The 12,347-nt window shown below is 45.6% G+C and overlaps 6 protein-coding genes across 6 annotated transcripts; 2 read left to right on the top strand and 4 right to left on the bottom strand.

The window, feature by feature from the left end:
* Nucleotides 1–160: 160 nt before the first annotated feature.
* On the bottom strand, nt 161–2,986 carry V865_006623 (uncharacterized protein; the record flags this gene model as incomplete). The annotated part of the gene is made up of 6 exons (XM_066230381.1): nt 161–794; nt 898–1,039; nt 1,106–1,194; nt 1,261–1,431; nt 1,514–1,920; nt 1,976–2,986. The coding sequence occupies 6 exons, from the start codon at nt 2,984–2,986 to the stop codon at nt 161–163; spliced, it is 2,454 nt and encodes an 817-aa protein (XP_066086478.1).
* A 767-nt stretch (nt 2,987–3,753) lies between these two features.
* On the bottom strand, nt 3,754–5,789 carry V865_006624 (uncharacterized protein; the record flags this gene model as incomplete). Its single annotated transcript, XM_066230382.1, has 5 exons — nt 3,754–3,978; nt 4,055–4,759; nt 4,831–5,054; nt 5,141–5,483; nt 5,550–5,789. The coding sequence occupies 5 exons, from the start codon at nt 5,787–5,789 to the stop codon at nt 3,754–3,756; spliced, it is 1,737 nt and encodes a 578-aa protein (XP_066086479.1).
* An 873-nt stretch (nt 5,790–6,662) lies between these two features.
* Nucleotides 6,663–7,420, top strand: V865_006625 (uncharacterized protein; the record flags this gene model as incomplete). The annotated part of the gene is made up of 3 exons (XM_066230383.1): nt 6,663–6,724; nt 6,790–7,201; nt 7,280–7,420. The coding sequence occupies 3 exons, from the start codon at nt 6,663–6,665 to the stop codon at nt 7,418–7,420; spliced, it is 615 nt and encodes a 204-aa protein (XP_066086480.1).
* Nucleotides 7,421–7,565: 145 nt separating this feature from the next.
* On the bottom strand, nt 7,566–9,549 carry V865_006626 (uncharacterized protein; the record flags this gene model as incomplete). The annotated part of the gene is made up of 11 exons (XM_066230384.1): nt 7,566–7,780; nt 7,837–7,860; nt 7,939–8,010; nt 8,077–8,203; nt 8,274–8,382; nt 8,468–8,540; nt 8,649–9,065; nt 9,125–9,179; nt 9,239–9,314; nt 9,385–9,444; nt 9,506–9,549. 11 exons carry the CDS (start codon nt 9,547–9,549, stop codon nt 7,566–7,568), a joined length of 1,272 nt encoding a protein of 423 aa, XP_066086481.1.
* An 84-nt stretch (nt 9,550–9,633) lies between these two features.
* V865_006627 (uncharacterized protein) lies at nt 9,634–9,984 on the bottom strand (the record flags this gene model as incomplete). Its single annotated transcript, XM_066230385.1, has 3 exons — nt 9,634–9,653; nt 9,714–9,812; nt 9,882–9,984. 3 exons carry the CDS (start codon nt 9,982–9,984, stop codon nt 9,634–9,636), a joined length of 222 nt encoding a protein of 73 aa, XP_066086482.1.
* A 772-nt stretch (nt 9,985–10,756) lies between these two features.
* On the top strand, nt 10,757–12,318 carry V865_006628 (uncharacterized protein; the record flags this gene model as incomplete). Its single annotated transcript, XM_066230386.1, has 7 exons — nt 10,757–10,877; nt 10,930–11,234; nt 11,291–11,585; nt 11,661–11,759; nt 11,819–11,848; nt 11,915–12,172; nt 12,242–12,318. The coding sequence occupies 7 exons, from the start codon at nt 10,757–10,759 to the stop codon at nt 12,316–12,318; spliced, it is 1,185 nt and encodes a 394-aa protein (XP_066086483.1).
* Nucleotides 12,319–12,347: the final 29 nt, after the last annotated feature.

Genomic DNA, 12,347 nt, shown 5'->3' on the forward strand with positions numbered 1-12,347 from the left:
CTTATATAATCAGTAAGTATAGCAAGCAAGTCAGTACAACACAAACCCAATGACAAGTACATCCTTTTGTTCAAAGATCTACAATAAAACATTTACAGTAGATGCTAAGATATGCAATTTTCAACCTGTCAACCGTGTGTATGGTCTGTTTCAATCTGGCTTAACCATCTTCCAACCCTTCCCAACCTTTTTTAATCTGTACACTAACCTCTCCATCTCTTCTTGATATACTCATCCCTCCAATCGCATTGCTCGAAATGGCATTTTCCAATTTCAGATAAGCGATTTTTGTCAATTCTAGTATTTCTTTATCGCTCGAATCTTCATGTACGTGAACAGCCAAAGTGACCACTAAAGGTGCCCCATCATCCTCCTTCCTCCCATTTGAGCTGGGAGGTACACCGTAAGGTGAAGGATAATGCAGATGATCGTCGAAAGATGTCTGACGAGAGGGTGTACTGGGAGGAGAGAAGAACTTGGACGATGATTCCAATTTGGGCGAAGATGCTAGTGATCCTGGACGACTGTGCGAGGGCGTAGGGGGATATCGTTCTTCGTAGGAACCTTTGCCTGCTGTGATGGTCCAGCACCTCATCGTTCCCAGTCCCAGCACTCTACGATCCTCTTTGATCTCCTTGAGAGCTTTACGAAGAGAAATCATCTGGGTTTGGGAGGGGGATGGAGCTGTCTGCAATAAGACATGCGCAAATGCCACGGTTGGTGGGTAAGATAGTGCACATGTGAGGATGGTAAGAATGAGGGAAATGAAGGAGTCTAATGAATGAAGCGCGGATCTGTATATGTTGACGTTAGCTCATGTATGTACAATGCTACATGGTAGAGACCAAAGAGATAGTGGGCCACTAATTTGATCAGAGAAACGGAACGCATACTCACGGTGGTACAAGCAATGTGCTTAGCCCTATACCTGCACTGACTCCCGCTATGGTCAAGCTAAAAGGATTGGCAAGGAACGACGAGAATTTCGATACGAAAGGCAAGGAGAGGTACGACGAGGCGAGGAAGAGTGATCCAACGGCTATAAGGCAGATGTCAGGTCAATGATTCCTCTTTCCAAAGCCAATTTGGTACAAAATTCGCTTACCATCAACCAATTTTCCATGGTTACCCAAAGCAGCCCCGCCAAACGTACTAGCCAGCGCTGCACAACCTAACAGGAAATGTGGGAAATCCCTATATGACATCGAGACAGCTCAGTTCGGCATGCCTATACGAAGGACTGTATACTGGCTGACTGACCTCTCATCACCTTCCATGACTGACTCACCATGTCCATGACCTCCCAACGAGTGATCATGAGCACCTGAGCCAAGAATGACTTGCTCTATGGCTTCTTTCGCTATATAGACAGCTGAGAATACCAGGAATAATGATTGTGTGAAATACAACAAAGAGATGTATCTCGAAGGCCTACACGTTCGAAATTGAAGTTTATCAGCTTGCTCTTCCTTTTGCTCAATCAGCGAGATATCAGACTACGAGCTGCACTCACCCATACGGTCTACGTATAGAATTCCATCCTTGCCCCTGTTGCCTAGCGACCATCTCGACCGCTACACCTATCGCATCGAAAACCACTAGATATCCGACACCTGCTAACGACCTCCACCCTGACATTTGACCTTCCACCCATAATCCTGCTCCGATCAGGAACTCTAATATAGCGAAGGACAGTAAGAACTGCTTTCTCGGATCGGATTTTGATGGTGGTAAGGGTGATAATGTAGGAGATGCGGCACTGAGTGCCGAGACACCTAGAGAGGGCATGGGGACAGGTGCAGGTGTAGCTTCTGGACCAGGGGTTGTGGGTGGTTTAGGTGATGGTGAGGTAGCGAGCGTAGGATTGGTCTGAGTGGGATCGAGGAATGAGAAGAAATTGTGGGATAATGAGTGTTTGTGCTATGTCACCTGTTAGTGTATTCAAGATTATAATGGCCATATCAGTATTACTCACATGATGTCCTCTCCTCTTACTTCTTTTCACACCTTCCGGAGTCTGCAGACCATTCTCATCCTGAGGGACAGCAGCCTGACCGAAACTCCAATTACCTGTACCTCCAAATACATTTCTTTCTCCGCCTGCACTCGGTATGAGACTTTCGGTAGGCTGCACAGGGCTCTCCATCAATAGAGGACTTCCATTGGGTCTTTGAGGTATAGGATTTCCAGGTTGAGGAAAGAACAACGATAGGTTTCTAGCGTGTATACCATGTTGAGGAGTAGGTTCGAATTTTCTTTCATTGGTTCTCGGTCCCAGAGGTGAAGGCACGTCTAAAGAGGTTTTTCTACCCCATGATGAAGAAGGGTTCAGTCCGGCTGATGAAGGTGTAGCTTCGATGGATTGCCAAGCGGGTGAAGAAGGTGCATTTTCAGCAGAAGCATTGAAATTCAACCTTGGTCTAGGCGATGCTAATAGTTCGCCTAATGCATCCTCCTCTTCTTCTATGGATGGTTCTCCGTGTCCCATCTCCGTCGGTGAAGTCAGAGAAGGTATCATCATTCCAGATATATTCAATCCTTTGGCTGAACCTGGTTGTGAGCTACCGTTGGTGGATGCTGATCCAGGTATGGGCACTATCTCATCTTCATCTGGGTCACCCATTCCTGTCGCCTTGCGCAGAAAGATCGGAGGCGGAGGTGGTGCTCTGTTACCTGTATTGGACCGTCGACGTGAGAAGGGTGTAGGCGAAGAGATCCCATTGGAATGTGACGGGGTTGGATCAACCGCTAACGCAGGTGCCGTACTAGCTTTGCCTTTACCTTTGGGAGTTTCGTTCCCATTGGATCTAAGGCCATCAGGGGAAAAGAGATCTCCATTCAAATTCTCCTGGTCTTCTGACATTGAGTAGGAGTAGATGTAAGGGGAGTTGATCGAAGAGCGTCTAGAAGCGTAAGACTGGTCAGGCGTAGGGAGCGTGGTTTCCGCGGTGGAAGTTGAAGATGTGGGAGAGGATGTTGTCGGCATTGAATAATGTGAACGGGAATAACTTGACACCTGGTCGATGAATATGAAAGTACAATAATGATGCTGAACCGGGATGAATGGAAGTGGTGTATATGAGGTGTCCTTGTTTAGCCATACAACGCTAGGATTTCTTTCGGAGTCGTGAGAATGATGAAGGACACCCAATATTCGATCGACAGTGGAAGAGACGCGTCAGGGATGTTCGATGAACCAAGACGTTTGTTGCTGTATACTTGTCTTGTCGTCTGTCGCACGAGTGGAATGATGCTATGTTAGATAGTGAGATGGACGACGTTCCTATATGGATATCAAGCTGGAAAATGAGGGGGAAAAGTCGAGATGCTGAGTATTTCCTTTGACGCACGTTCCAGTCCCGATGCCAGTTCAACCGGGTCGCGGATCGCGGATCACAATCACACGCCAAGCTCACCGTATGTAGACTCGAGCAAGCGATATCTTGCAGCAATCCGATGACTATGATGTTCGCTGATGAATAAGGAAGCGAAGCCTACCCGAATGGTATTTCAGTCTATTTTACAGTAGCAATCTATCATCTGTCAACCGTCATCTGTACGAGACGAGTCTTAATTTCTTTTGAGCTTGGGGTCGCGTCTGGGTCCCATACAGGTATGCACCTAAAACCATGTGGCACGTGATCCAACCTACAAATTCATGTGCATGTTCGCATACATAACAAATCACATCCCATCATCTGATCTGTCTCTAGAGATGCCATTTACTACTTCCGCGGCAGCCCTACTGTCTACCTAGTCCCACCAGAACTTGCCAAACCATTTCCAGAATCCTTTCGTAGGTGTAGGGGGATCTTCGGGGTTCGCATCTGCAATAGCGATCAATTGGCCAACAGGTACTTCCATGAGGGGAATGATCTTAGTTCGTTTCCATAATTTGTATCCGAAATAGAAAACAACCATGAAGATGACAGAGAAGTAGCTGGAGAAGAAATCGGAGACATCCCAATTTCCTGGTAACTGCCAAGTCAAATCAAGTTCACAGAAAGATCTTATCAGCGTCAGCACGTTCGGGAAAAGTTGATTTTGAACTTACGAAGCTGTAAAATCCGCCGGTTATCAAAACCAAAAATGATCCTCCAAGAGTATAGTACGAGAGGAAAGGCTGGAGAGGTGCCGACCAAGGTAATTTGTGAGATTGAATATCTTGAGCTTTCATCCCTTGTCGAACTCTTAATGATAAGAAACCAATGACCATCCAGATACACAAGGTTGATGAAGAGTTGATGTTGGTCAACCAGCTGAAAACGGTCGAAGCCCCACTACTGACTGACATGAATGCTAAAGCCTGGAAAGATCCTTGTGCAATCACAGCCAAGTACGGTATGCCAAATCTTGATACCCTCGTAAAGATTTTCGGCGCTTTACCATCTAAAGCTAGAGCGTATAGCGACCTTGAACCGACCAACATTCCGTGATTACCTGAGGACCAAGCTGAAGTGATAATCACCGCATTGATTATACTAGGTAGGACCTTGACTCCCGCTCGCTGCGCAGCAATGACGAATGGCGAAGAAGCAGCCGTACCAGTAGATTGCAATAGGTTCGGATCGTTATATGGTACGATCAAACCGACGATGAATAAAGTGACCATGTAAAAGACGAACACCCGGATGAACACGTGTTTAGCAGCTTTGGGAACGTTTCGACGTGGGTTTTTGGTCTCGGCAGCGGCTATAGCGAGTGATTCGACTCCGGAGAACGCATAGACAGCATTGATCAAGGTCAACCAGAAACCGGCCTAAGATTGCGAGATCAGTACAGTGACGTATGGAAGACCATAAGATATTTCTTCTCATGAAATTCACTCACAAATTTACCGCCCGCTGTACCGGTATAATAGTAGCCTTGACCAAACGCACCCCCATCTTTCCAATATCTGAATCCGATCCTGTCTGATCCCGGTATACCCCCAAGATCGTATATCAGTCCGAAGAGGATGAGTCCAAGGATCAGAGCGATCTTCAATACCGCGCAGATGAGTTCGACTTCGCCATAGATCCGAATGAGGAATAAGTTGGTCATGAAGGTGACGACTACAGTATCAAGCAAAACAAGATCAATATACGGTACACAATATATCCTGCATGAATGATCCTATACTGTGTTGGGCAACACTCACATATACAGATAGCGATCCAAATAGCTGGGCTCAAGTCTGTCCAATAAGTCATGACGACAGCTACTGCTGACCATTCTGCCGGTACAGAAACAACTGAGCCGTAGAATGTACACCAACCGATAGCGAATCCCAGGGCAGGATCGAAGAAGAGATCCGATTGACTGACGAAAGCGCCTGAGATAGGTGCTAGGGCAGATAATTCTGCTAAACAGCCCATGACGGACATAACGAGGGTCCCAACCGCTCCGTAACCTATCAGAGTACCTACGGGTCCGGCACGACTGATCGATTTGCCTGAACCCAGGAAAAGTCCGGTACCTATGGCTCCGGCAAGGGCGATCATCTACAGTATCACACATCACAATCAGCCTTGTATATACCAGTAGAAGTAGAGGAAATGATCACTTACCTGAATGTGTCTTTGGGCTAAACCACGATGTACCTTCTCGTCCCTGACCAATGCAGGATTGACCCCTTCAGGAATAATAGTATAGTGTTTATCGGTAGCTTCGTCCCCTTCGACAGCGTTGACGCCCACTTCTACATCATATGCGGTTGAGAGGTAGGCGTCCGCCTTGTTCTCGCCTGATAGAGACGGATCATGGGCTATACCCGATAGATCTTTCTCTTGATGGATGTTCGTAGTCATCATATAGCTCTTCAATAATTACTTATCAAGTATGATGACTTGGGAGGGGTGTCTGAAGTCAATGCTCTCATAGTGCATGTATATATCTATGTATGCTATCATGTATATATGGATTTGGGAGTCAAGGGGCTTATCTTTCAAGAATCCTCATGATCTCGAATACCATGGATTATAGCCGACGGATGATCGATATATCTATCATTGCTACGAGCATAGACCATCACATGATGCTGCTCTGCACTACTCACATCTTACTATACTCGACTACGAATTCGATTGGTTGTCCAAACGATATCCATCTAACGGCCAAGACAATCTAAAAATAAACTACCGGTCGCCTATTCCCTTATCATTACATGAGTAATTAGTGTACCTAGTGTACTGCAGGTGATGCAGTCACACCTGATTTCTTCAGTCCGTTCCCCCATGATGCACCTGTGAAGTCACCGGAAATGACCACTCGTTCCTCGTGAGAAGTGATAACGTACTGTTTACCGTCCTGTACCGGATCGGACATTTTCAAGAGGGCTGCGCTGATGCAGCTACAATAGTAGATCTCGGTAAATTGACTTCTGCTATTTATACGAGGATACCATTGGCCAAGTCACTCGTAGCTTCTGCTGAAAATAGCACTAGTGTAATAATACCTTTGACAGTAGTAGTACGACGTTGTGATATTATCTGTTGCCGACGCTTGCGTCCATGCTGTTCACGTTATCGCAAGCTCAGCACATGAACGTCATGCACTGTACGTATGTATCGAAGTTCCACTAAAAATCTTGCCCTCCCCAGATAGTATACATTCGTTATTCTGCTATACTTCAAAAGACGCACTTCGAAGAGTCGTAGCGGAATATACTGTATCGGGTCAGTATGCAGAGTAATCAAGCAGGACGAGCGAAAGTCGTTTTGGAGAGGGTCACGCCAGAGACATTGTGAGTTTAACGTGCCCATCACTGTGTCATGTGTTCTGATCCATGGGTGATAACCCCCATTGCAGAGCCCAATATGCTCCTCGGCTAGCAGCTATGACGACCTCACACATTCTGAACCATAATCGATCTATCAATTTTCTGCATCCCTTCACATCCCACCAAGCTATTGAGCTATTCCTCAAAACTTCATCATACCTATCATTAGACGGACCAGGAAGGGTGATAATGTGGGTAGCGAAATTACCGTCGGAAGAGTCCAGAGAAGCTTTGGAGAGTGTCGACATGGATGGGAAATCGACGGACAATGCGGATATAGTGGGCACAGTGCAATTGGCATTCCATACCAGTCCAAATGGGGTGCATAGATCCGAAGTGAGGAAGTTAATTGTGGATGATAGGTATGAGAGAAGGGGTATAGCAAGGACATTAATGGATGAATTACAAAGGTATGCGAAAGAGGAAGGAAGTAAACTTTGCGTGAGTAATGCTCTGCAGATCATTTGACCCAGTGATTGAAACAGAGTTCTGATAGTTCAATCGTGTTCGTGTCATTAGCTGTTGGATACCGAGGCAGGTTACGCAGAACATTTCTATACCAAGTTAGGGTGGAAATTATCAGGTTACATACCGAATTACGCTATGACGCCTGACGGGCTGGAGAAAAGAGATGCGGCATTGATGTATTTAGAACTGTAATTACCATAGAGAGTGTATAAGGAAGCATGCATACTTCGCATGGAGTGCAATCCGGGATGACACAAGTCACGATGGCAGGATCATATGAGAATGCCTTTGTCTTCTTGAAAGGGCTTATCACACATTGCTGAGATTCTCACTTGCCTCAGACCGATCGCTCCTTGCTATCAACATCCTCAATCACCTCGTTAGATCTTATCAATTCACCCTCGTTTACCTCAGCCGCGATACCCCGTTTCTGATCTCTAGTAGAAAGGTACAGGATACCCAGAAGACCGATAAATTGGAAAGCTGTAGCTACAGAAGCTGCGATATTCCCTTTGTGTACCGCAGGTTGTTCGGTCTGCTTGAATAATAGTACTATACAAGAGATTAACATTCATTCCGTGTCATGGGTTCTGATGAAAGTGACTTACATGGTAACCAAGCATTGAATGAAACTGATAAGGCCAAACAGGTCAATCAGTATATTTCCCCCCACAGCTTAGGACCAAAGTCTTGGTTTTTTTCCCGCTCACATGCAACGGAATTGAAGGTTCCCATCACTATACCCCTCTTCTCTGAAGAGTCACCAATAATCTCGCTGCACCCTACGCCGATGTGACACATGATCAGCTACTACCTCATGTTGGCAAGTATTTTTGTCATTAACTTACAGGCATATAGCAATCCTGGGGTACAATTGACAACACCAGACAAATAGTACAAAACCCACCTCCCAGCTCGATTGTCGCTATACACCGGTAAGCCAGCAAGCAGTGCACAGTCGATACAATGCCAAAGCTTAAGGTCGCAATGAGAGCCGTCAGTCCAGCGAGTGATATGTCTATAGCTGACTGGTGATATCACTTACAGCGACTAAGAGTAATGGTGGCCATCGTTTACCTTTGAGGAAAGTATCACTTATCCAGGCGAATCCCAGTGCCGAGACGATTTGAGTGGACCAAATTCCAGATGGATAACTAGGCGGAGAGCGTATATCATCAAACCTTGTACTTGATTTTTTTCGACAATGTCTAGGACGTCACTTGACCTGAATGAACTTACTAATTGATCTGTTCGACAGAATATTTTGGGTTGGTTGAATATTTGAGCCAGAACGACATTGACTGTTGAGGATCTACAGTAGCAGGAAGTAGGACATTGAAACAATGAGCTCAGCTGGCGCCGTACGGAAACTTGGTATGATATACGGAACAGGGGAATGAGGCTACGATACTGTACTCACTTTGCGAGAAGATATAACAACTATACACTCCCGTGAACAACCAGATATGCCACGTACTAACAACGTTCCACAGAGCTTTCTTACCCAATCCACCTTTTCTCGGACCATGTCTCCCAGCAGCGCTCAGACGATTCCTCGCCAAATCGATATCATGTTGTTTGAATATCCAATTCGGTTTGATATTCCAGGGTAAATCTGGTATGAGGAAGAAAGCAGAAATAGCGATGGGTATAGATATAGCAGCATCGATCGTAAAAATCCATCTCCAGCCAGGCATCGAATGTTTCCCGTTCAACGTTCTATAAACTCCCGCCTGCATCACACCCGAAATGAGGGTACCGGCCGCTGTGGCTGCTTGGAAGATGTTGGAGCGCTTGCCAAGCTCGTCTTTGGTGTACCATGATCCGATCAGGAAGACTACAATATACTTCTGGCTTAGCTAGACCGGAAAAGCATCGTAGAGCAGTTGTACTCACGCAAGCCTGGATAATAAGCACTCTCAAATAGTCCCACCATAAATCGGATGAAGCACTGACAAAGGGAAGATTAGACCAGAAAATCACTACAGATACTTGGGGCAGTTTACCTACCAGTTGATGCCAATTTTTGACCCAAGTGGTACATAAAGTCATGATCGACCATCCAAATTCAAGAGCGAAGACGATACTATATATATCAGAGATAGTTAGTAAGATCTCTGTTAATGACCAATCGCAATGTACAAGTGGTATCTCACTAGTGTGGCGAGACTCTGTTGAGCAAGATATTCCCAGGGATTTGTCCAATTACATATCCACTGCGTCGTTGAACGTTCGTCAGCAAAGTGAGAGGTAGTCAAATCACTGACGGGTACTTACACAGACCAAGCTGTATTACAATAATTGTATTCGAGGCCGAACATCTCTAGATCCTCTCTACGGGACGTCGTAAAGGTATCAGTCGGGACTATGGCTTACAGTTACTGGGCTTGGGAAATGCGCGGCACTTACTTCATACCACTGACGACTGTGCAAACAGTCAGCATCAAGCGCTATCACACATAGAAGAGGTGATTTTCCCACTCACAAGCGGTAGATAAATTTGTTTGATCGATATACCTCATTATCAACCCCAGAGTCGAGAAGACTAACAAAGACAAATCCAGTCTGACGAGTAATCTTCGTTCTAACAAATCAGGTATTTCATTAATCAGTCACCGAGTCTGCTACACTCCCAACACTCATGGTATCTCACCAGCGGGGGGTTTGCCAAAAGAATCCCATAGATAGTAATACCATGGTTGTTTGCTATTTTGTACGAGACCGTCGTCCCGGTCGCTTTTACTGTTGAGTGACATCTTGCGACCACCGGATTCTTCTAACGTTTGACGACAGCTGAAGTCCTAGCTGTGAGTACTGTATCAATCAGCTTTTTTGGTAATTCAGTCAATTCAGAACCTGCCAATGCTCGAGAGAAACGATCCAACCGAGAGTGGACGAATTGGGTCCGGAACGTCCTCGTTGTCCGCAAGTCCTATCTTTATACACACGTTGAGCTGACAACCCGACATTTCATATTCTTCATTCACTTTCCCGACCTCTAGCGTGATTGGAAGGTCCTTAACGTTTAGTCCTGCCTGTATACATGTCGTGATCTACCTGTCTACATTCCGTTCGGCACGAGTTCCGATCGATTCTGGGTGATTCATCCCGGAAAGGAGTTACAGATCGATTGAAGCACGTCAGAATGGTCATAACAAATGAAAGCAGACTAGTGGATTCTCATGAGTTATATTTAGTCTACTTTGAGCTGTTTTCGCCTATCACCTGGCCTGCAAAGAGAGAGGTCTCGAAGAGGACTGATTGACTGTTGACTAACCGATCGGTCTTGACCGACTGTAAGGTTACGAGATAGGATAAAAAGCAATCGCGTGATTGATCTTATCTGATCTGGCGACATCTTGCATCATCCATTAACTTGGTAGACCGCGTGGGCTCAGGACATGCATAATTCTTGTGTTGAAGCAATGTGAAGGAGGTCAAGGTACTGCTGTATATAGATGGGCTCTGATTTGATCGTTTTACCTTCCCACTGTACATCAGAGTAGATTCTTAGCAATCTCCATCAAGATGAGTCCTACTGCAGTCCACGAAGTGTCGACTCCGACCATCCAGTCGTTGAAAGCACAAGCGCAGGGTGGAAGATTTGAGATACCACCTTGGACCAAGCCGCCATTGACCAAGGAAAAGTGTAAGCAATGTCCCAACCGTAGGGTGATGTGGCTGAGACCGATTGATGACAGTACCATGGGCCGAACTAGAAACCATCGATCTCAATCTGCTCGAATCTCCCGACCCAGCCGTCCGAGAGAAACTCATTCAAGCAGCGAAGAAAGCACTGACGGTCGATGGATTCTTGTTCGTCACCGGAACCGGAGTATCCAATGAGACTCTTGAGAGAAATCTTGCCATAGCGCAATACGCTATCAGGGGGATACCCTATGAAGAGAAATTACCTTACGCAGCTAAATTGGAGGAAGGATCGTATAGGGGATATAAGTTGAGGGGGATTTGGAAGAGGGATGGTGGGGTTGCTGATAATATCGAGGTAAATTAGAACGCTCTCATCCTTCTGCAGCTTGAAGCTGATTTGTATTCTGTCAGCACTATAACCTCGAATCTACCTCTTTTGAAAACCCACAGGATGCCCACCCATCCAAATTGCTCCCATTAATACCTGAAATCGAATCTTTCGCCCGACATACGTATTTCTACGTAGTCTACCGTATACTAAAATTAGTATCTCTCGCTTTGGACTTACCTGAAGATTACTTGTGGGAATTACACGAGCATACGGGTACTTTGGGACATGCATGTCAGAGATTCATGGGTTATTTCCCTAGGGATGAAAAGGATGAGGATGCTACTTCGGGGATCTGGTCAAAAGGTCATACTGATTGTACGTTTCTACCTTAACTCTCAATAATTCCTTCTTCTAACGCAAAAGCTGAATTGTGAAGTGATAAAATCTCAGATAACAGTATCTCTCTACTCTATTCACAGCCCATATCGGCTCTACAGATTTTGACACCTGAGAATGAGTGGAGATGGGTCAAACATGTCGAAGGAGCTGGTAAGTCCAGGTATTCTCAAGTCATTCTGGACTGGAGCTCACGGTAAAACGTATTGCAGTTGTGGTAAATACCGCCGACGCACTTGAATGTGAGTAAACTCGTCCGCTCCTCATGCCCGACGCATACATTTGACTGACTTGCACTCTCATGGCAGTCCTTACTGGAGGTGTTTTCAAAGCTACCCGACACCGTGTGATCCGTCCCCCACCCGATCAAGCAGATATCATCCGATACATCTTAATCCACTTCGCAAGGGTCAGAAGGGACCTCGAACTCAATCCTATATGGGAATCGCCATTGGTCAAAGCTCACGGGAAGAATGCGTTCCAAGATAGGATAGATAATGGTGGGAAAGCACCGACTCAAGATGAGTGGTTGAGAGAAAGGATTAGAAGAACGGGGCATGAACTCTGTAAGTCACCGGGTAGTCCACATAAAGCAGCTAGATGGAGCTGACCAAAGATAATCAATGGGCGGACAGACGATGATAACAAGAAATCTAAGAATGGTAGGGTAGAAGAAGAAGTTTTAGGTAGAAAGGTTGAATATTACGTTTAAAAATCTTGATCGCAAGTTGTATTTCTTTA

Source organism: Kwoniella europaea, chromosome 2, assembly GCF_036810445.1.
Source record: "Kwoniella europaea PYCC6329 chromosome 2, complete sequence".
In the NCBI taxonomy this organism is placed as follows: domain Eukaryota; kingdom Fungi; phylum Basidiomycota; class Tremellomycetes; order Tremellales; family Cryptococcaceae; genus Kwoniella; species Kwoniella europaea.